Source organism: Anguilla rostrata, chromosome 4 (genome assembly GCF_018555375.3).
Source record: "Anguilla rostrata isolate EN2019 chromosome 4, ASM1855537v3, whole genome shotgun sequence".
NCBI classification, from domain to species: domain Eukaryota; kingdom Metazoa; phylum Chordata; class Actinopteri; order Anguilliformes; family Anguillidae; genus Anguilla; species Anguilla rostrata.
Genome location: NC_057936.1, coordinates 26,138,047 through 26,162,581, shown reverse-complemented (window position 1 = coordinate 26,162,581; position 24,535 = coordinate 26,138,047). Strand labels below are relative to the sequence as shown.

Here is a 24,535-nt window from a genome sequence, read left to right as displayed (position 1 = left end):
TATAGGTCATCCATTCCATGTGATGCAAATGGTTTAAATTTCAACAGACTCACAGAGGCACTGTTTCTCTGGAGCCACAGCCTTTTTTCACACGCTGCCATAAATATATTTAAAAGATAGTCATCACTGTTACATAAATCCTCTGGAATATGTCCAAGAAACAGAGCTGTAAATGTGACATTGATATCAAATCCCAGATTACTCCTGTCATCTCCTCCCAAAATGGCTGAACAGAAGGACAAGACCAGAACACATAGGTATGGTCCACCATAGTTGTCCCACACCCCCTCCAACATGGGAGTTGAGTCCCAGTTTGTCTAGATTTCTGTTGGGGGGTGATGCAAAAGTGGACCAGATTATTCCAACAAGTCTCTCCAAGTCAGGGAGTTGGTAGAAGTGGATTGATTATATAACATTTCACAATACATCAAAAAAGAGCATACAAAAATAGATTACATAACATACATACATGTATCCCTTTACAAATCACACAAAGCTATATCTTGATTTCAGCCCATTCCAACAATTTGTTTAAAAACAGTATCACTTTTTATGAAGATACTTTCCATTGTCATTTTACATCTGGTTTTCCACAATTTACTAACAGTGGTGCAAATACACAACCCGTATAGTTTCCTTTTTTTGTCATTAAAATGCTCTTCAAATCTGGCAGTAAGGATTGTTTTCCGGTCACATATTAGTTTCTCTCTCGGTACACTCTGGCATTGGGCAGGTCAGTTTTCACGAAACAACTCCACTTTACCACTGCTCTTACGGGGAGTCTGCCACTCACTGTCAACCACATTTTATCATGCATCTCCCCTGCTATATAGGCTATTTATCGTTTAAACGTTTTATCAAATATTTACTTTGTTCTTCTGTACAATCTAATCTGCCGGAGTTGAAAGAGTACTCTGCGTTGTTGTTAAAATAAATAGAAATTATAGCTTGCTCTTGTTTATCGCGATTATATAATTGCCTTAAAGAAAGCTTTGCAGTCTTCGTTTGGAATCGGACATTGGAATCATTTGTTTGGATTATTGACGGATTTCCCAAGGAGTGCATGGGTTGAAAGCAGAGAGTTGAAAGAGACGTAGGCTACATTCATTGGGTGATGTCATCATCACTTCCATTTTTTACGGTCTAGGGCAGTGGTGTCAAACTCGTTGCCATGGAGGGCCGTGTGTATGCAGGTTTTCATTCCAACCAATTAATGCTGCCTTAATTGAGTCCAATTACTCATTCAGCCATATGCGTTTAACTGCATTGAAGCACAGAATATAAGAAAAATTTTATTTAGACAATGCGGGTCACCATAGACGTCGGGTCACCATTGTGCACAAACCTGCATCCCTAATTCAGCAAATAATTTAACTAATTATATAATCAAGATCTGAGGCTGGAATGAAAACCTGCATACACACGGCCCTCCATGGCAACGAGTTTGACACCACTGGTCTAGGGTGAAAACGCATGCTCATTTTAATTGCTTATTTTATCTACCCTTGCTAGAAGGCTCCTGGAGGATGCTTGAGCAAGGCAACATGATCAGCAGGTTATGGAAGTTGAGTTTTTTTTTATTTTTTTTATGTGATCTAAAATTCATAAACACATGGTCTTGTGAATAATATGATTTGTGAATATTAGTATTCGGTACTCTCCAGAACCTACCTCGCTTTGTCATTTTAGAGATTGTTTGCACTTACTAGTGGTAGGGGGAGCTGGACAAGATACGGGAGTGAAATATCTTTCTCCAGTATCTTTTGAGTTCCGGGTTGTAGGCTCCGGAAGCAATGCTGAACTTTAGTTGACATTAAAAATACAAAAAACCGCTGTTGTTGAGAGACTGAGCTAACTTGCAAAGTGAGTTCATCCCTCTTCGTCTTGGCATGTATTTATTAATGCTGTTTTATTTTACAGTATTTCTATTTATACAGTAGTGTAGTTCTAGAGAGATACTTCATTCTTTCTTGTTTCACTGATTTCATTTGGACTCGATCTGGCTACAGTCGTTTGGTTAGTAGTCTTGCTAACGGGAGCTATATCGGGCTGTGTTGTGAATTCTTCGATTCGCAGATATTATAACTACAATGGGGTTGAAATAACAAGCGGAGAGCTAGATTTGTTTAACTACCGTACTCCGATGAACAAGGATATATTTGTTCATCTCGCCAAATATCGTAGGTCGAAAGTCCAGCTAAGCACAGCTAGCTTCATTTAGCTAGTATGCTAGCTAGCGTTAGTGAAAATAGACAACATAATTGTTTTCATTCAAGCTAACGTTGTAACTTCAACCAAACCTGTAACGTAATCCTTAGCATTGCGTAGCTGTGCTTTAGTTAGACGGACGGAGAACGCCGCAAACACGTCAACGTTAGTTACGTTTTCATAATGTATATAGATCCAGCTAGCATGGTTTGCTATTGCTTATTTGCTCACTGAACGTAAATAATTGTTTTGTGCTGCTATTGCTAGTGACAGGCTGGCGAATTTACCTTGCTTTGATAACTAGCTAATTGAGCAGATTAAGCAGTAGGAAGTCTAAAATGTCTGAACAGTATCCTGTGAATCTCGAGCGACAACGTTGCATCAAACGTCGTTTGAGACGATTCGTGTAGTTTGTGCTTTATTACAAGGTAGGCAGTATTGGATGGTAGGTTTAGATGTGGGTCGTGTTTTTTAGGTGGTACAACTCCCTCAAGTAGTTCATTTTGGTGATTTTTGAGGAAAATATTGGTCAGATTTGGTCCCGATGGGCCAGATTTGAACAGCATGTTTTCTGTCAAATTGATGCTAACAGTGTAATTTTCTCAAAATATTAAATAAGAAGTCAGTTATACCATTTACAAGCACGTTCATACTTAAAATGAGATTGAAGGTCTTATGGATTTTACCTGAAAATATGAAAATAGGTCTATGTAATAAAATGTTCCAGCAAGTCAAATTAATGATGGCTGAACATACATGCTTAATCTAAACATCCTCTGTATACAAATAGAATATTTATTTAGCTCCTCTATGTATAATAGAAAACTGGCCTCTTGAGGCATAGGATGACAAAACGTGAGGGTTTTTGACTGTTGTACTCTATTAGACTTAATTTGGGAGTTTCAGGAAAATAAAACTGAAGACTCCTTGGTAAGAGTCTGTATATTCGTGATATTGCAGAATATGTAGCATTGCATGTAACTGACAGGAGTTGGATGTTTCATGATAGAAGGGGCTGATGGTTCAGAAGAAGTTTAGACAAGTAGCTGTTCTTACATATCTTTTTTGAATAAGCAGTATTTTTTTTTAGATGTATGGGATAATTACTTGACTGCGCTACACTGCAATAACTTCAGGTAATGACATATCAAGCTGTAGTATACTGTTAAAAAGCAATCTTGATCAACTAAAGACAACATTTTGCTTAATGCCTTGCCAGTAATCTGCATACAAGATCAGTATGCTCACTCCAGAACAATTTCATTACAGGCATTTAGTAGACCCTCTTATCCAGAGCGACTTACATTGTATCCAGTTATACAGCTGGATATATACTGGTGCAATGCAGGTTAAGTACCTTGCTCAAGGGTACAATGGCAGTGTCCTACTGGGGAATCAAACCTACAAACCTATTTTTTTAGTGATGATATTGATTTGTAACAATTTTGAGTATTGACTGAATTTCTGTTGAGTTTGAATATCGTAACATTTATAGATTACTTACTGATTTGGAACAATTTTGAGCGGGCACTGGAACCATGTTTTGCCTCCTAGACAAGAGTCTTGTGATTTGGAAAGAACAAGATTGGCATCATCAGAAGATAAAATAGGAAACATAATATTTGAATGTGCATTTGTATTTTTGGAAATAAGAAATAGTGACTTAGTGAAATAGAATTACATTTTAATAGGTAACAGCGTTCAGTCCTCAAGAATAAATAGAAAATAAAAATGTTACTGTTTGAGGTGGTCGATACACGTCCCCCCCCCCCCTTGCGTGGTCGATACTAGGTGTTCCTGAGTTAGCAATGTTTAGAGGAGTGCATCAGACTCGTGCCGTGCATGTGAGGTAAATAGACAAAGTTCACCCAAGACTGTAGAAAAAATGACAACCGCACAGACACGCAGCTGAGTATTCTCTAACATGTGCCTTTGTAGCAAGCAGACTCAGCTGGGAAACTGACTGTGTGTTGCAAACAAAGACACGCTAAAACTTCAGTTAATTTTCTCATACATTACAGCTTTTTTGATCACGTTTATTTTTTACTTGTGCGATCGGACAACTGGAAGAGCCATTCCACTTGTCTGATCATAAAGATTGCTTGTCCCGAAAGTGTGTGGTATTACGCAGAGCTCTTTTGGAAGATACCCAGGCGTCACAAATGAGTGTATATTTCACAAACAGATTGTCCAAGACAATATATGACCACTTAGTCTTGAAAGGAACATTTCTACATGTAAAGCCAATGGTAAGGTTGTATATTTATTCCATATTTAGTCCCAGATTAGTGGGTGTAGTTTATAGAAATAAACTAAATACTAAAAATCTTTTTGGGTGGGGGCAAATCAGTTAGGGTGGGCTGCCGAAAGAAAGTCAATGTATGAGAAACACTACGTGTTGTGGCTAGCCTACTTATTTTTAGCAGTTGTCTGCAGGTCACTCCGTTTTTTTTAAATCATCCACATCTCATTTGCAAATCTGCCCACCAGTCCTACCTCCTTCATAGACTTGGACCATGTCATGCGTTTTTGGACGTGGTCCTTATAGAATACAAACCTTATAGAATGGAGTGGTCCTCCACCACTTTCTGCACTTCATCTCTGTATCTCCAGCTATTAATATTTGAGAAATATGCAGGCAGCATATTTCTCGTTGTTCTTCAAAATGTATTTTTTCATGATCTAGAAATGTTTGCTACTGTGCTAGATCATTTTATATTGTGCTTGGTTAGATATAGCAATTTGTAAATCAAATAACTGGCTATAAATAGTCAAATCTCGGCTAACTGGCTAGCATTGTTGGTTAGTTATGTGGTGTACGGCTAGCATGCTTCTGCTATGTAAATTGTGTATGATGTGGTAATATGAGTAAAATACTTTGTTTTTCATGTACAGGTAACTAAGGTGTATCGTGTACAATTCTATAGAATTTCCAAACTCATAATTAATGGGAAGTTTGTCATATTACATTTCACCTGATAGCACCTTACTGATATATTGCATTACTGTATTAAATTTTTTGCAGAATGCCAACTCCTAAAAAAAGAACGGTTTCGTTTGACTCGCAAGCTAAGAGAGGAAAGCTGGAGCCAAAGGCTGCTGATTTGCCCACTAAGAGAAACATTTCAACTTCTGTGAAATCGACTAAGAGAGGCCCTTCTACACAGAGAATGATTTTGGCTACACCCCGAGCCAGGAAGAAGCCTCCAGCTCCACAGAATGATACAAAAAACCCAATAAAACCCATTCGCAGCTCAACCAGAGTGAGAACAGTCCAAAAGACAGTGATCAAGAAAAAGCCAAAAATGGTTGTCCAAACCGAAAAGGGGAGGAGGACTGCCTCAAGGACTCATTCATGCAAACGGGCAGCACCATCAAACCAGTTTCCTAAGAATACTTCTACAACCCAGCCAGCTAAAAGGACAAACATTGGTTTAAGGAAGCCACGGGTCAAGAAAACTGCAGAATTGGGCCCATCTGTTTCAGTGTCGTCACGGGACAGTGCCTCTTTTGGAGAGGAAGGGATCAGAAAGCAGCCACTAAGACGGAGAGCACAGCATACCCCTTCTAGAACTCTCCGTAATGGAGAATTCCCTTCTAATGGAACCAGAGGCCACAAGAGAGCTAGAGCCAGCAGCCCAACAGAAAAAAATAAAACTAGGGTTGGTCTCACCAGCATGGAAAACCCTGTAACTCTTAGTTCAGTCCAGTCAGACCATAATTACGGTAGAACTGCAGAGTCCACAAGCTGTAATGTTCAAATGACAAGCCAGAGAGAACTACTTTTCAAGAAAGGACCTAAGCACCAAGGTGCTTTAAAAACAAAAAACCAACATGCCTTGAGGAGGAGATACAGTTGCACTGAGAACCTTCAGGAGATTTCTATGTCCAGTCCTCAGACTAGCAAAAAGACCAGAAGTGCCCTAGATTGGCAGATAGAACTTTTGTCTGGCCCAAAGGATAATGTTGACAAATGCCATGGGGTCAGACAGTCTGTAAAAAAGTCCTCTCCACCTTTGGAAGCACTTTTAAAAGTCATTAAGGAGTCTAACCTTTACAAACCATCCTTAACTGCAAAAGAGGGTTCATGTGCAGCAGAAATTGAAGGAGTGAACAGGAGTTGCATCCCTGGTGATGTAGAGAGCTTTAAAATGGACACAAAAAGATGTGGTGACCCACAGACATCAAAAATGGGAAATTGTGCTGTGCATTTTGGTACGTCAGCAGCTGAATTTGGCAGTCTGCTTGTACTAAATGATTGTATTTTAGCTCAAGATAATGAGTCAGAGGAAAAGAGTACTTTGAAACACAAAGTGTTGGAGGAACAGTCTGAAGTGAGCATTCAAGTTTGCAATCCCCTTAGCACAGAGGATCGACTCCTTCCATCATCACTGGAAATAAGAGCTGTGTCTTTCAAAACCAATGTGGCTAACCCTGCAGAGATAGAAGATAAGCCAGAGACAGATGGCGGGCCTGCTCCACCCAAGAAGGAGATGATGAACCCTCAAGCCAGGACCAAGGCCCGTCTTGCTGCACTAGCTGAGGAAAAGGCTGCAGCAATGAAGAAAGCAGCTGCTAAGCAGTTGAATCTCCTGGCTCTGTGTGAGGAAATTGCTGAGGACATTGCATCAGACACAATGGAGTTGAAGAAGGAGGAAGAAGAGCAGGATATTACTGACTATCCTAGTCATCCGGAGGCAATACAGTTGAAGCCCGAGAAGGAAGATGACAGCATCCCAACATCTTCTATCTGTGACAAGACCACTCCACACCCTGCTATGGCCCAAAAGGCCATTACTGTGACAATAGAGGAGCCAAAAAAACGCTTTTTCTTGAGTCATATTACAGTACCTTTGAAATCACATGAGAAGAAGCTGACTCGATTTCAGAGGCTGCGCCAGACAGAACTTAAGAGGGAAAAACTGACATGGACTAGAGTGAAGAAGTTCAAGACTGAGCAGACAAATCGAAGGCTCTCCAATGATGCGACTATAGAGCCTAATGTCATTCTTGCTGCTGCTCCCTTGAGTCCTGCTCCATGCTTAGCCACTACCTACATGAAGGAGACCGAAAAAACTGAGAGTATAAACAAGAAACCACTTCCAGCAGTGGCACCATCTATGCCTAATGGTGTCACTGTTCTGAAGACCAGACCAGTGGTGGAATACAAACTGTACACACCCAGGCCCAAGTATTCGCCTGATGATTTTGTGCTAGATGGAGTGGATGAGGAACCAAGACGCATCCCTATGGAACCCATGTTTCGGAAAATAAATGTACAGCCTGGTTCCAAAGGTGTTGAAGATGTGGTAAGCTCAAAACTTGTTTCTCTTTTTCCCTACATGCATTTTTCAACAGCAGTGAGTCAGATTCATTTTCTGACTGCCTGTTTTCTGTGTGTCATGTTGGTAATATTTTTAATTGGTAGCTTATCAGTCATAGCAGGTGTGCCAATGTTTGTGCTGTTTAAATGGTTTGCTTCTTCTTTTTCTCTTTTAGAGCTGCATAGGACCAGTCTCCTCTTCTCCCACAATAGTGTCACCTATAGCCACACCAGGCAAGCAGCCATGTAACCTGCACGGCAGTGGTATGGAGTCTTTAGTTTTCAGTTCAAACAAACTGATGTCCTAGATGTAAACAGTATATCATTTAAATGAAAGTATTGTTATATGGTCATGAGGTGCAGTATTTAATCAAATTGAAAAAGCTGAATTTGATCTTTTTAAAAAAAAAAAAAAAAAGTATTGACACAGTCGTTTCAAATACATTTTTATCTAGTGTTATTCATATTATAGGGGAAACAGAAGTGCATTCACCTGATTAAAATGAGCATTTGTGTCAGCGCTGGCTAACAACATAACCAGACCAACAAATTAAGACACCACATCACTACAGCACTAGTGCAAGTTAACCACACTATCCAAAAATAAAAGTAATTATTTTAAATGCATACAGACTACATACATGACAGACCCTAATGAAATGAAAGATAGAACCACAGGAAGGAAGAGAAGTAGATGCATCAGGTAGTAAGGTTTGAAGATTAATTGGAGGTATGATGGAGCTGCTCCATTCAGTGCCCTGTAGGCTCGTACTAAGGTTCTAAACTTTATAGGAGCTGAGATGTGGAGGGGTGTGACATGAGAATGCTTTGGACCAGTCGTGCGGCTGTGTCCTGTTTTTGCTGCAGGGGCTTAGTACAAGCTAGGAGAAGGGAATTTGGCCATTTTCTAAGAACAGAGTATAGATGGCACATTTCTATGAAGGACTAAACGTGCCAAAATTAAATAAATAAATATGGAAATATATAAATTGTACGTTTAAAAAAATAAAGATAACACTACTGAATGGCCAGTCTGTTTCAAAAATTCTGCATGGCCATTCAAACATACCCTTCTTCAGTGTGACAAGTTTTGTGGGAACAATGTAGTTTGGCCACATGAACCAGATTTGAAATATCTGTGAAGAACCAGTGATTGTTTGTGTATTCCTGAACATCTATAAAAAAAATTAAAAAAAATACAGTGGTATAGTGCTACTGTGTGCTTTCGATTGGGTGACAAGAAATTTCAAGGAATTTTAGTGAGTAACTTTACATCCCCCTGCTTATTTTTACCCTTTTGGTATGCTCATGAGTATGTGTTATCCCATGCCATCTCAACACCTACCAGCATACAGTTCTTTACTGTGGAGCCTGCCATTGCATTGAGAACATGTGCTATATCAGGACACTAATAATCCCACGAATACAAACTTAAAACCTTTTCATGTTTTTTTCAGAATCAGAACAGAGGCCCTCAGCACACGCAGATCTCATCAATAAGGACACTTCTGGCCAGTAAGTTCTCTGCCTTTGTTGTATATTACAGCATAAATTAGCAACTGGTAAGTATTGAGCCCAGATAACATATAACATAATATATTTTGTACAAAATGCAGTTTTGTGTAGCTATTTTGTGGACAGAAGGCAATTTCATGAATAGACTGAACATTGTGTGAAATTTTGTCAACAAAATAAACCTAGTGGGCAGAATTAACATTTCATGCACGTAATGAAAACTTGTCGGTCGAATGAACGTTTTATATGGAATGAGGTTTTGTCTACACAAAACAAATTTTTGCATTGTGTGATATGAGAGGAAGGGCACTATTGGGTTCAGACAAAAAATTTGAAAAACAGGCTTTGTCAGAAATATCAAAATCTCTTAAATAAGCAGAAACTGCCTCAGCTGATGTACAATAATAATGTGTTGATTATCTTATTTACTTATGGGTGACTACGTAAGGAATTTCAATGTTCGCTTTCTAAGCTCTCTGTCATTCAGGGTGGAACGTTATCTCTGTGAAGTTAACTCTTTTTCATTGGCCTTACATAATATTTTTAGGAGACTTTCTTTGTGGCCTGGAGCATTTGTGATGCAGAAAAAAGGAAAAGGAAAAAACACAAAATCCCCCAAGTTTTGGGCTTTATTGTTGGATGTGTGAAGTTGTTTGTGAAACTCTGTCTTGAAATGGGATCAGAAGGTGCAGAAATGAATTTTTTAAAGGTCAGAGAGTCTGTGGTCATTGTGGTTGTTTCTATAGGGAACCCCGAAAATGCCAGACTTTCAATACTGTGTAGGTTTGGGGGCTTGCTGCCCCACCAAGGCGTGACTTGGCAGGATGGCATACCTGCAGTTCCAATAACATAATCGTTTGAAGGCACATATAGAAAGTCTACATTACATTATATATTACCCATAGAAATCTTTGTAGGCCTAGATGTGCTAAGTAAATCCACTGTGGAAATATCAGTGGATTAACGTTATGACCTGTCTCTTGAGTAAAAAGTATACGCTGCTATGAACATGAAAGCCAAATGTATTCGATATTTTCTCTGGTAACGTGTTGTTTTCACCAATTTGTTGTGTTGTGGAATCTCATGTTCAAGTGGCTATAAGAACACTACATTTCCAAAAGTATGTGGACACCCCTTATATTTAGTGGTTTTGGCTATTTCAGTCACTCCCATTGCTAACAGGTTCATAAAATCAAGCAAACAGCCATTCAATCTCCATTGACAAACATTGGTAGTAGAATGCGAGCTCAGTGACTTTCAATGTGGCACAATGATGCCACCTTTCCAACAAGTCCATTTGTGGCCTTCCGCTTTGTGGCTTGAGCTGTTGTTGCTCCTGTATGTTTTCATTTCACAATAACAGCACTTTCTGCTCTGCTGGAGCTGCCCCAGTCAACTGTAAATGCAGTGCTGTTATGGTGAAATGTATAGGAGCAAGTCAACAGTAGCTCAACTGCAAATCTGTAGGCCACAGAAGCTCACAAGAACGGGACCACCAAGTGCTAAAGTGTGCAGCATGTGAAAATCATTGGTCCTCAGTTGCACTCACTACAATGTTCTAAACTACCTCTGGACACTACGTCAGCACAAGAACTGTTCATCAGTTGCTTCATGAAATGGATTTCAATGGCCAAGCGGCCATACACAAGCCTTAGATCAACATGTGCAGTACCAAGCATAGTATAAAGCTCACCGCCATTGGACTCTGAAGCAGTGGAAATGCAGTGGAATCACGATTCACTATCTGTCAATCTGACGTACGAATCTGAGTTTGGTGGAATGCGTAGTGTCAACTGTACTGGCCCGAATAGTGCCAACTGTAAAGACTAAGTGGGATGGGAGTTATGCCCTTTCAAAGTTTGTATTTTCAGTTTAGATAAAGATAAAATTTCCCACGATTTCTATAAAATTGATATCTTGCCGTGTTCTTTGTCATCATTACAACATGTTGGCAACTTTCAGTAGTTTTCTTTTATTTCTATGGCAGCCATGCTGTGTCTCCTGACACAGCCTCCTCCTGTTTTGGAAGCAGTCCCTCGTCTGACACCCATACGCACAAAGAGAACAAGAGGTTGAAGAATGTGGACAAAGAGGGACTACAAGCCATGAACGTGAGAATTGTGAAAAATGCTGTCAACATCAAACAAATCTGTTTCACCTGTGCAGTTTATTGACAAAAATGAATGCTGTGACTATCATTAGAATAACATTAGCATGCTATGAACACTGAAACTCTGTTGGTGTCTTTTGTATAGGACCCAGATCAGAAGAACTTTGGCACAGTGACATGCAGTGTGTGTGGCATGTTATACTCTGCTGCTAATCCTGAGGATGAGTCCCAGCACCTGCTATTCCATAACCAGTTCATCAGCGCTGTCAGATATGTGGTGAGAAAGGGCACGGTCCTGGAACGTGGACTATTGCTTGTCAGCGAATAATTTATAAGCATGATCTCACACAGACAGTTGCGCATGCACTGCAGGCATGCACAAATACGCATGTACTTCCACATACTTAAAATTTTTTTTTTTTTTTACACACGCCTTGAAATATTCAATGCAATGCAAATTAAGTTCCTGCACATCATTTTTATCGTTCTCTTTTTTCATTTTTTTAGGGATGGAAGAAGGAAAGGATTCTGGGAGAATATCCTGATGGCAAGGTCATCTTGGTTCTTCCAGATGACCCCAAATACGCTCTGAAGAAGGTGCATCCCACTTAGATATATATATATATATAGACACTCACACAGTAAGCTCCATAATATTTGGGACAACAAAGGCTTTTTTTTCTTGATTTGGCTCAATTTTAGATTTATCATCAAACAAGTCACATGGTTAAAATGCAGGTTCACAGCTTTTATTAAAGGGTATTTATATACACTTGTGTTTTAACATGTTGAAATTACAGCACTTTTCATACATCATCCCCCATTTAACTATAATGTTTGTGACATTTTAATGTTTAGTTTTTAATCGCATATCCTTCGCATGTAATGACTGCTGGAAGTCTGTAACCCATAGGCATCACCAGGGGCTGAGTATCTTCTCTGGTGATTGTAGGAATTTGGTCCTTTGTGAAGTAAAACTTGTAGTTCCAACGTTTAGGTCAATAACAATTTATTAACTAAGCAAAAATAGTCTTCCTTACACTATGAAACATCCAAGGTAAAAGCAAGGTAGGTCAATTACAATACAGTGTTGTGCAGGCACCAGCTTTATATCCTTTTCCGAGGACAAAATGCACTAATGAGGTGGCAGGTAACTTCTGTATGCATGTCTGCTCCCTAGTCTTTGATAGTATTTGACACCCCTCTTTATATTTTCACATCTCTTGCAAATCTATCCCAAATCAACATTCATGCCTGCATTAACCAAGTGGTCATTGTCACCTCTCTGTGCGTGCGTGCGTGCGTCTGAGTGTCTGTGTCTGTCCGTCTCCCTCCCTCCCTCGCATTTGATTTTGGTAGGCCATCAACCACCCTCTTTTCATCATTTCATATCTCCTGCAAGTCTATCCCAGTTAAAGTCAACATCCAGGCATGCTGAGGCAGATTACATCAACCAAAATTCCTTACAGTGATGCTCCACCAGGCCTGTACTGTGGTCATCTTCAGCCCCTGCTTGTTTTTGGGTGTTAGTTCTTCAGCACATGAAACGCGTATTCAATTGAATTCAAATCCGGTGATTGACTAGGCCAGTCCTGAATCTGGCTTCGAAAAACTCCCTTGTTGCTTTTGCAGTATGTTTGGGATCAGCTGTAGAGGTCTTCCTTAGCCTACCAGGCCCTTTGCGATTACTTAGCTCACCGGTGCTCTCTTTATTCTTAATGATGTAAGTCTTGGCTAACTACCTAACTTAGGATACTAAGTATTAATTTTGCTAATTAATGTAAAGCTACCAACTGGGTGCTGCATTTAATTCGCCCAGCCTATCGAATGGACCACGCGTGCTGTTCATTGGACCTCTCTTGCGGGTTTCAGTTGCTCTCGCTGGCTAACTGGATCTCTCTTGCACAAAAATGGTTCATTTACCCCCTTTTTTTTGAGCAGCTTTTTTTTTTTTTTCCACAACAGCACCTCATACTTAGTGTGTGAACGTGTAGTTGTTTGTGAATTCTGTTTGCTGAAATGGGGTCAGAAGGTACAGAGTAATGTTTTTAAGGGCTGAGAGTCTGTGGTCATTGTGGTTATTTTTTAGGGAGTCCTGAAAAGTGCCCAACTCTCTGTGCTGTATAGGTATGGGGCATGCTTCCCCACCAAGCTGTTACTTGGCGGGATGGCATACCAGCCATCCCAGTCACGGGTGCTTCTGATTCCTTGGCAGTATTTTGAATTCATTGTTAGTGCTGCACGTTCAGGCCCCCTTGTATCCCATTCATTTGTTAAGCTTCTGTCAGTTTTAGCCTTGTAAGAACCCTATGTATGACAGATTCTCTTGATCCTGTCTCAGGTGGAGGAGATTCGTGAAATGGTGGACAGTGATCTGGGATTCCAGCAGGTAGATACACAGTGTCCCTCCCAGACTAAGACCTTCCTCTTCATTTCCAATGACAAGAAGGTGGCTGGATGCCTCATTGCAGAGCACATTCAGGAGGTGAGTTTGGGGGCTATCTCTCCTACTTACAAATCACTGGACCAAAAAAATTTCAATTAACTACTGTATTCCAGAAAATAACAGCAATAATTTTATTTGAATATTTTATATGCAAAATATGCTTAATTATTGAATTGCCATAAAATGTTTGTTGCGTCTGGTTATGTGTTTTTTGTGCACAAGCTGTTGCAACAAGGGTGCAAAGGAAATTAATAATCCTCTGGAAGTCCTTATATAAATCATTGATAGATAGTGACAAACAGCAGGGTTGGTTTACCCTGTTGTTGGAGGGAGACATATCATGTGTAGCTTTAGCAAGCGCAGCACAGGTGTCCAGTTGAACAGCAGGGAAGTCTAGAGAGCAATAATATGCAAACCGAACATTCCCTTGCCCTGGGAGGCACTACCACAATCTACGCATTGCCCAGCAAGTGTACCAGCTGCAGTCCCACAGCCCCATAGCTCAGTTCTTAATAGTGAGGCCATGTGGTGCTTAGATTTAATATTTTCGCAGTAACTGTGAAATAAGGACAAAGCATACAGTATACATTTACACTCACAGCACAAATGTATAGTGACACCGTGAGTAAGACTAAACAGTGAGTTATGCAAGATGGTCAGTGACTTATCTATTTTGCATTTATAGATAATTGTGGCACCCAAAAATTGGTAATCTGGTGTTTTGTCATTAACATGTAACCATCTTGAGTCGTATAATTACACAGGCTTATGAAAGGCATTGTGTGTCAGATTGAATAGAAAATTAGATTATATTTCATACCAGCTTAATACATTGTGTTCCTGCTTGTCCGTAACCCTAAGTTACCCAGTAGAGGTTAGCCTATCTTAGTGCTAAAAATGGTCACATGTTAAATTTAATTATGAACCCAAAATAAACCAAAAGTTTGCATGCACGTGCTCTGAGGACATTGCTAAATCTGACAGTAGGCAGTGGCAACTCATCCATCCAAAATTCTGATTGTTCCAGCATGTGACAAATCTTCTGGTGCTTCATTTAATGCCGGGCTCAGCCTACACAACCATTCTTGACTCACGGATGTAGTGAGGCAACAGAACAGCCAGGGATCACGAACTGCAGGACTTTCACAAAATTTTGTTCATAAGGGTTGTTTATACACCGCTGTCTTGCTTGAATCTGGCTGTTGAAGGCTGGCTGTTGGCATTTTCTTGCCACATATTTTCTTTTTCATTTTGGTTGTGATAAGTATTGTATTGTTTTTCAACCAGCCTCTGTTCAATCTCATGCATCAGTGCACACAGCGGACTGCTGGTTTTCCTGAAGCCTATGAAACTGCTCTTGTGCCATGTTTTTTTCCAGCTTCCTGCACATGGCTTTCCTGCAAGCTCATTGGCTGTTTTTGATCATCAGTCACAAAGCTCGTCTTTATATGCTCACACTACAAGAGTAGTGCAGATTTGGTGTTGAGAAAATAAAACAAGTTAAAAAATATCAGGAGGTGTGGCTCAAGTTTGATTGCCAGAAAGTGGGCCCTGATCGCATCTGTAACTCGCTTACGCCTAGGAACAGCTGGTGGCGGCTGTGCGCTGCAACAAGGCTCTTGATTTGAGGAATTTGTCTGCAGCCTTCAAAACTTGTCTGAGGCAGCTATAAGTGAAACTTTTTCAAAGTGGGGACAGAACACCTCCAAGTGCCAAAAAATAAGCCCAGCAGTCAACCATCTGGAAATGTATTGCCTCAGCTGCAACGTTTGACTTGCAAAGTGTGAAATTTCATGTATGTGCTTCCAGTTCTGTTGTTAATTAGGGGGCCAAGCACTGAAGATGTGAGGTACCCTTTTATGTTTCTTTGTATTATTAGGGGGCCAAGCGCTGATGGTGCAAGGCACCCTATTGTATTGCTCGATATTATTATTATTAGCGGGCCAAGGCCCAAAGTTGCACCTTCAGTCCTTGGCTACTGATAAAAATTATTATTAGGACACCCTGTTGTGTTGCCTAGTATTATTAGTGTACTTACAAAGCAACATAGTATTGTTATCTGACAGTGAACCTTTTGTTGTGATTGCAAAGCAACACACTTGTTATCTGACAGTGAACGTATTTGTGGGCTAGCTGAAGGCAGCACACTTATGTTCTCTTGAGTCTTCATTATTATTATTCTTCTCTGTGACTTTTCGGCGACTCGCTGCGCCATTCCAGTCCAGGCACCAGCACTGTCTGCTCTATGTGGTCAGTGGGAAACTAGCAACTTTCAGCTAGCCCTCGTAGTTTCTTCAGGAATTTTACTTTTCTATTTATTAGTGGGCTAGCTGGATGCAACCTGCTGACAGTGAGCTCCATAATGTTTGTGACAAAGACATTTTTAAAAATTTGGGTCTATACTTCACAATTATAAATTTGTAATCAAACAATTCACATGTGGTTAAAGTGCATATTCTCAGCTTTTATTTAATGGTATTTTTATACATGATTCACCATGTAGACATTACGGTACCTGTGTATTTAAAAAAAAAAATTTGAATCTCTTTAGTGCCACATAAATACCAAGTTTAATAACCTTACATCAATCATTTTATGAATTATTAGCATTTTGTAATAAGACATGCCCTCTGCAAATTTAACGATCATCATTTGGTCATAATAATAATCATCACTGGTTGGAGCCCTAATAATAAATTTGTTAAAATATAAAAATCAATGTTGACTAATTTCAAATGCAAATAACATAGAATTAAATACGCACACAGGCTGAATAGTGAGTGTGGAGTGCGATTCAAATTGGCTGCTAGGCATACTTTTAGCGCTCCATGCATGAACTTCATGGGAATGATGAAGTCCTAGTGTCCAGTGATTAATGGTGTGCTGGTTTGTGGCTATTACTAAAAAGTATCAAACCTGCATGCCTGACCAAATAGAAAGTATTTCTAATAGTAGTTTTGGCTAGGAAATGGGGATATAAAACTGATGAATAGTACTGACTAAAATATGGTTATGCCCGTTCTGTCTTTTTTTCACTTTGGAAGAAACTCAACATCCAATATGTGTTTTGATGTAGAATATTTCTTATACATTTATCACGCAGCCAGGTGGCAGACCATTATCTTATTTTGTGTCATTTCAGTGGTTTATGTCATCAAGCTCCTCTGTAAACTTGGTTTATCTGCTTACCCTCTGACCAAAGCGCAGTGCTACTCAAATGCATTTCTTTGCATATGCCGATGTGTCTGTTAATCTGTCTGCAGGGTTTCCGGGTGATTGAAGAGGCCACGCCCGAGGGCTCAGAGGGGGAGAAGGTGATGTTTGAGCAGCAGAGGGCTTGGTGCTGCTCAACCGTCCCTGAGCCGGCCGTCTGTGGCATCAGCCGCATCTGGGTCTTCAGCATGATGAGGAGGAAGGGAATTGCCTCACGCATGATTGAATGCCTGAGGTCAGGTTGCCTTAATACGCCTGGAGAAGAAACCACGCACTTCATGCTACACATATTTCAGTTGCATCTCCTTCTGAAGTCAGCTTGCAGTTTACAAATGAGGACAAATTACTAACATATCGTGTCTGTCACAAAATGTTGAGAATTTAAGTGGTTTAAGTAAGCTGGGTGGAATTTTCTATCACTGAATTATAGCTTAACTCTGTAGTTCGATATAAGAGGGCAAGATTGTATTTGAAGTCTTAACATTTCAAATAAGCTTGACCTTGTTCAGTGTTTTGAATTAGAATTACTTTGAGGACACTGCATTGCTGTGTTGAAATTGTGCTCTAAAATTGGTATCTGCAACAGTATTTCTGTATACCTTTCACAGGAACAACTTCATCTACGGATCTCACCTAAACAAGGAGGAGATTGCCTTCTCTGACCCCACACCTGACGGCAAGCTCTTTGCTACACATTACTGTGGCACTTCACAGTTTCTAGTCTACAACTTCGTCAGTGGGACACAGTCAGCCCGGCCCAGCCCAGATGTCATGTGACCGTCTTTGAGCTGACTGCTGATATTGTGACTCCGGCTGAGCTGCTGCAACATTCATGTCAGACTTTCTTGTCATGAGCAGACTTAGTCTTGGCTTGTTGTTTTATGAATTTCATAGCACTGGGTTTGGTCTAATGACTGCCAAGCAAACTCCTCCTTTGAGAGAGATGTTAAGAAACCCTTCAACTGTTGTTGTTTTTTTTAAACTCAGGTTTTTAAACAAGAATAAGTTGTAAAAAAAAAAAAAATAGTAAAAAGGTCTTTTCCATTTATCCCCATAATGAAAAATATTTTGAAAAAAAGCATATTTTGTTAAAGCATTTTTTAAGAATGGAAAATACTGTATTTTATTGGAAATCTTTTAAAGATTTAAAGGCATGGTCCTTTCCATAGGAAAAGCAAATCAAAAAATCCCCAAAATAGCTTTAACTCTGGTAGTTTTTATATTTTTACGATATTTCTTTATTTTCTTCTATGTTCCTTCTATGCACTTTTGGAAAACAACTTCAGTCTTGAGACCAACATGCTATTTTCCCACTTGCATCCAGAAAAGGTTTCTTGAAAAGCCAGTCAATCCTCTTGACTTTCACATGAGAAGGAGATTAATTGTATCTTAAAATAAGCTGCAGAACTTCACCTAGTTGTGTTTCATGATGTAGATTTGTTTTCTGCCGGCAATGTACATGCATTGAGTGTGTTTTTCAGCAATGGACCTTCAAGATTTTCCTTTTTGTCAAGATTCTAGGAAAGAAGGATGCCAAACATTGCCGTTAAGGAAGGCCATTGCTTTCATTGGTTCCATCCTGGCCCCTTCAGTCTGTTTGTCATTGGGAGATTTCACCCCTTTAGTGTTTGTCTACATGGGAGTTCGAAGTGGTCCTGACTTAATTAAGAATGAAATAAGAATTAATTCTTATGTATTGAATTACCCCGTCAGGGATTAATATCAAGTACCACGGGTCTGTTTGATGTGGTTAAGCTAATCAGACTCAGTCACATCTAGTCATGAACAAAGGTATGTTTTTCAGATGTGAAGGTGCAGCTTGTTCACTCACTGTAATTACAGCCATCAGTCCCACCAGTGCAATGTCCATCTTGCTTCTGACTTCCTTGCTGCCACCCTCCCCCCCCCATGTATGCTGGTATTTCTTCCAACCATAGCTGCAGTTCCAGAATTTTGACAAGCTGAAATTTTTTCTTTTAATGAAATTGCTTCCAATATAGCACAATATGAACATGGGACATTTCTGCATGGCTTGCATAGCTATTTCTGACATAATGTGGAATACGAGGATAACGATAATCCCTAAAAACCTGAAAAGCACATAATTAAGAAAAATAAACAGCTTTTCAAAAATTTAGGATTGCAAATGTGGTTGGAATGAAACCAGGCATACACAGGGGGGCCCCAGGACCGAGTTTGAGAACTACTGTCCTAGGCTATAAGGATAATCTATGAGAAAAGGACAGATTTGGCTTTATGCAGTTTCATGTTAAAGGGGCAGTTCACCCAAAAATGAAATTAAGGTACGTTTCCACTTTCTATCTACTATCTATCATTCAGATAGTTTTGCTAGTTTTTGGATATTCGCTGCAGCCCACCCTGATGCAAGAGACTTCAACAGACCAATATTTTTGTGGTGCTTAATGCACCGAAAGTTTATGTTCCAAGAACTCAACATTATCGTCTCTTTCCAAATATAAACCCATGGTTACTTGCTGAGATACGCAGAGCTTAATTTCTGCATGGATTCATCATGAACTGCTAATTCTACTGAAGTACACCAACTGTGTGTGTCCAAGCTCTCATGCAGGTGGGCTAGTATGACATTTAAATGGTGGTGGCATGACTGATGGAATGTGACCGTTTGTGGTAGTTTCAGTATAGCAACTTGTAAACAATTTACTTTATTAAAGCACAACAGATTCAGAATTATGTGGCATACTATTTAGAAAGAGACAAATATGGGTCTGTTGAGGTCCACTGTATCAGGGTGAGCTGCAGTGGATATCTAAAAACTCAGCAAAATAATCTGGATGGATAGATAGCACTTTGGGTAAGTGGAAACATACCGTAATTTCCTTTTTGGGTGAACTCACCATTTTAATCATATGTATCCACATTACAGGGAGCAAAACCAATCCAGACATACCACAGTATTAAGAGCAATATTCCCCATTCCTTTTAAATTTTCCTTAATGTGACTGTCTATCAAGGCTGTTCTAAAACAGTTCTCACACAGTCATGGAAAAATGGGTGGAAGTATGTTCTGATGCTTGTAAATGGGTGGTAATGTGTTCTGATGCTTGTATGTAGTAAGTTCTTTTCAGATTAAAGAGGAAGTCCTCAGGCTATGATTTTGGCTGGGTGTTTGTCACAAAGTCAAAGGGTATCACAGGTTCCTTGATTTTTTACTTTTTTCTTTTTTTCCATTTCTGCAATTTCTCACATTTCTCCAGTTTGAGTTTATTCTTGCTTGCTGAAACACTGAAATAATTAACAATATGCAGTAAAATAAACTAAAAAACAAATATACTTAGAAGAACGATGAACAGACCATGCCATATATGCTACACCGTACAAAAACCCTGCTTGTGAAAAAACAGCACAGATACATATATTTTCATATTCTGCATTTGACCCCTGGGGTGCTGTAGCCTGGACTCTTCTCCCTCGAGAAAACGGAAATCAGATAACACGATAAACTTTAAAATCGACAGCAAGTTCAGTTTATGTAATTTTATGTTTAATATCAGTCACCAAGACAAATAACTCGTTTTCGATTTCTGTTTTTAAAATGAATATCGAACACCCATTTATTTCTTTTTTTTTTTTTTTGTAAATTTATTTCCGTTCCTTAAACGGTAAATGATTGGCCAAAAATTACATGGACCGAAATCCAGCGTGTTGTGCATCTTCGTTTCCCTACTATCTTTGCACTTGCAGTCGCTTCCATGGAGACGAGACATACCAAAACGCAGTTGCACAGCCGACGGCCGCACTCGGATTGTTTTGTTACAGAAATATAAAACTTTCCTGCTACAGCGTTGATGTGATAACTAGTTCAAATTTAGTGGATGCCCTTGTCCATCAGCATGTCTAACAGGTTTGCAACTACAGTTTCCATACTCTATTGCAATTTTTTTGTTTCGGTATTAGCAAACGTTAACCGTATTTCAATATTAACGTTAGACTAGCTCCAGAGCCATACTTTGTCTTCTTCTATGTTTGATATTGTTAAGATAGTTAGCAAGATGTGTGGACTTTTAAAAGAGAAATTTTACGATTTGTTATACGATTGGTAATTTTATTTAACGTTTGCTGAACTTAAGGAAAATTAATTATTCATAAACCTTACGCTATCAAGCTCACATAGCCTAGCGTGAGAGCACCTGTCGTATCGTATTCGCGCAATAGACAGCAGAACGATCGATAAACATGTTATACATTTAAAAAAAATGAAAAACACGTTTTTAACGTACAAAACATCCCAGGTTACTCCCACATTCAAAGCACTGTCTACAAGTCATTGTCAGATCTTTGCTTGCCGAAAAGTATTGATATCAAAATTACGGCAAGTTACAAGAAACAATATTGGCTATCTACCTCACACAAATTAAAGTAACTGTATTCCAAAGCAATGCTACCCAAAGTTTCCTAACAAGTAACTTGGCCCTGTATTTTTTAATCGATCTTACGATCTGTAGACAATGTGGTCATTCAAACTTTGTGCCGCCTCAAAGTGTCAAATAACAAAAAATGCCCCATGCAAGACATTTAAATGAATGCATGCAACTGCTGGTTGAATAACTACAGAAAGGATATTCCTCCAGAAAGGATATGTTTATATATATCCTTTCTGACATATTTAGGCCAATTCGATAAATGTTAAATCTTACAAACCTATCCACACACACGTTAACCCCATTAATCTACTGTATGCTTGTACACAGGGCCAGGTTACCTGAAACGATTTGGAATACAGCTTGTTTAATTTGTGTGATTTTTTTATTTGTGTGCCAATATAGTTGTAATGTGACGTAATTTAGATATTAATGTTTCTATGGCAGGCATAGATTTGAATTAATAACTTATAGACGGCGCTTTGAATGTGTGAGTAACTCAGCTTTTTTTTTTACACTGAAAATGTGTTTTTCATCAGATATCATTTCTTTTTGTACTGTGTTTGTTATGAGTAAGTAGGCTAATACTAGTAATGCATATAAATGTGGGCTGTGAGAGACATGCATACACATAAATGCATGCAAGCACACATAGCCTACTAGCTGAAAGAAACACATAGGCATGGATTCACTCATTTTTTCATTTACGACAAATGACAAATAAATAAAAGTGTATGTCATAATTTTAAATTGAAGTGTTTTTAATGGCCTTTTGTAGCCTACATGACAGACCTACTAATTGTATGTTGGTAGAGGATATAGCCTATAGGGCTAGCTAACATTAATTTAGAAATTGCAGAGTAGCTAAGGTAGCCTAGTTAAAAAGTAGGTACCTGTAGGCTACGGGCACAGTGGTGAATGGGACTGTTTTGACTTATATATACCTGCCGTGAAGAAGTGTGGGTGTATTTTATTTGGATTTAAGAAATATAGTTTCCCATGAAGATTTTATTTTTAGTTACTCAGCAAGCCAGTGTAATGAGTTGAAGGTCTTCTTGTGTCCAAGGTGGGATTTGAAACCAGGCCTCTCACTTGTCCAAAAATCCCATAGGCTAACACACTACCCAGTGATCTACTAGTGAAGTAGATACTGAGGCTGCAAAGTTTAGAGTTTTTGAATGAGTGCACTTCTGTATATGTCCATTTTGCATGTGTATTCAATGTTTTTATTAGCTGATTTACATAAATGTCCAGTGGGGAAACATATTCTGTGTGGGCCTGGAGCATTTGTTGGTGAAGTTGTTGGTGAATTTGTCTGACGTTGTGTTCAATATTTACACCTGTTTCACCATCTAAAATTACAACTAGGCGCAGCTAAGTCCAGGATGCATGTTTATGAATCGCAACCATAGACTGTAGAAAAATATGGACAGAGTCACTGTGACGTCACCCATTGACTCTCCATGGGCTTGGTGAAAAGTAGTTTGTGAGCGCTGCCATGTTGTGCAAATTGGAGCCAGAGACTGCGAAGTAGGGACATGAAGTCCGGTTGTCCACTAACTGCGTGAGATACTACCGTATCTCGGTAGTGATGCAAACTGTCACTGATTCGTCCTCAAAGTATTACTGTCTTGTCCAAATAGCACAATAACTTGGCATATGGGGAGACATATTGGCATATGGGGAGATATTAGACAAAGAATTAACACCTATTGAGACTACTTTTTCTTGCGTAAAAAAATTATGGACATATTTTTACCGTATAGTTACCCTTAACTTACATTAAAACGGGTGGCTGAAACACCTATGCTGCAGCCAACCGTACAGCACTAGTGAGCAACGCCTCTCAACAAGACAAGGAAGTGAGCTTCAAAAACGCAGTCTGGTTTTTGCCGCTTGATCGCAACGCAGTTGTACCGAAACCACACACCCCAGCTATGACAAGATTCCAGAGCCCCATGAATCGTTTCACTAACATACCTAACATAACTAACATAATTTACTAACATATAATTAACATATTATGACAGAAATTAAAAAGTGAAAAATTAATCGAATTGCACTCAAATTATATGGAGATACTCACATCCAAACAGAGCAACACAGTGACATATAAGAAAAAGCAGGCAGTTTGGAGAAGCAGAACTGAAGCTGTAAACAACTGTGGAGAAAAAGGATTTGGATGCAGACCGCAGGAAGTGGCCAGGAAAAAGGTGGAAGGACCTCTTACAAGCAGCGAGGCGGCATTCACGTGTGATGAAGAATCCCCCAACCGGTGGAGGACTGGCATCAAAAATATCACTGTACAAGCACCATTATAATGGACCTGTATGGAGAAGACTGGCCAGCTTTTAGTGGGCTGAACGGTGTTGACTGTACAGAGGAAGGACTGGAAACTGCTGAAACCTAAGCTGAAAAGGAGATCATGAGGCCCACACACCCCAACAGCTGTGTGAAATCGGACTCCAATGTGATGGACACGAGTCATGTAGGTAATTAGCCTAGGCTATCTATAGCCTGTCATGTGTGTTAAGAGTAAACAATGCCACATTGCTTAACTAGGGATCTTAACATAATAATCACACCTATGCATGTGCCAGTATTAAAATTTAGCATTATTTTGGCCAGCGTTTTCAGGATATGCAGTACTATAGTACTAGTTTTCAATCAGAAAACCACTGTTTTTAAAACATGTTTTTTTGTTTTACATATGTAAAAATGTTAACATTCTGGACATGCCAATAATTAGTTTTAGCAAAACAACGGAATTCAGAAATCTGCTCTAAACAATTATTAGCAATGTTCAGCATTTTTTCTTTGGCTACTTACAACAATAACTGCAGCTTATTTAAATAGATGTAAGCAATTTGGCCCCCTTATAACTAATTAATGCACAATAATTAAATAACCACCTATAAAACTGGGGGGAAAAGGGCATCCAAAAGGTCCCAGAGTAAAAAGTGGTAAATACTACATCTTAATAGGTGCGAAGCAATAATGGCATCAGACAGAAATCTAAACGCAAAGCCAGTCTTATAATAGCTCTACATGCAACTATTATACAAACAAACTTAGATGTTAGTACTTAATTAATTGTCCATCTTTTGCATTCAAAGTGCTTTCGATTTAGTTTATTTTGAATAATTAATGCTATTAACTATCAACAATTTTGAATGTTCCATTATCATATCTTGCATTAATGACTGTGATATCAATTTTTGATGAGTAAATAACCTTTAATGTTTATTTGCACAATGCATAGTGATATTGATTGTCTCATCCTTATTCACACCCTTTATTAATTACATACTTCGGTGACT

General features: G+C 39.2%; 2 protein-coding genes across 4 annotated transcripts in view; both read left to right on the top strand.

Annotated features, from left to right (window-relative positions):
* Positions 1–1,707: 1,707 nt before the first annotated feature.
* esco1 (establishment of sister chromatid cohesion N-acetyltransferase 1) lies at positions 1,708–19,946 on the top strand. 3 transcript variants are annotated; one of them, XM_064331814.1, is made up of 10 exons: positions 1,708–1,863; positions 5,234–7,517; positions 7,708–7,765; positions 8,989–9,046; positions 11,034–11,157; positions 11,302–11,433; positions 11,664–11,753; positions 13,498–13,641; positions 16,866–17,050; positions 17,424–19,946. In XM_064331814.1, exons 2-10 carry the CDS (start codon positions 5,235–5,237, stop codon positions 17,590–17,592), a joined length of 3,243 nt encoding a protein of 1,080 aa, XP_064187884.1. In that variant the 5' UTR covers positions 1,708–1,863; position 5,234; the 3' UTR covers positions 17,593–19,946. The 3 variants fall into 3 exon arrangements, with proteins under 3 accessions (XP_064187884.1, XP_064187882.1, XP_064187883.1); XM_064331812.1 differs by having other exon boundaries at positions 7,708–7,795; XM_064331813.1 differs by lacking the exon at positions 1,708–1,863 and adding an exon at positions 1,870–2,016 and having other exon boundaries at positions 7,708–7,795.
* Positions 19,947–20,096: 150 nt separating this feature from the next.
* The window catches only part of zgc:153738 (uncharacterized protein LOC558115 homolog), a 30,206-nt gene continuing 25,767 nt past the window's right edge, over positions 20,097–24,535 (top strand). The window contains exon 1 of the mRNA XM_064331815.1: positions 20,097–20,698. Coding sequence (XP_064187885.1) covers positions 20,670–20,698 — 29 coding nt within the window. The 5' untranslated portion in view covers positions 20,097–20,669. The remainder of the gene's footprint in view (positions 20,699–24,535) is intronic.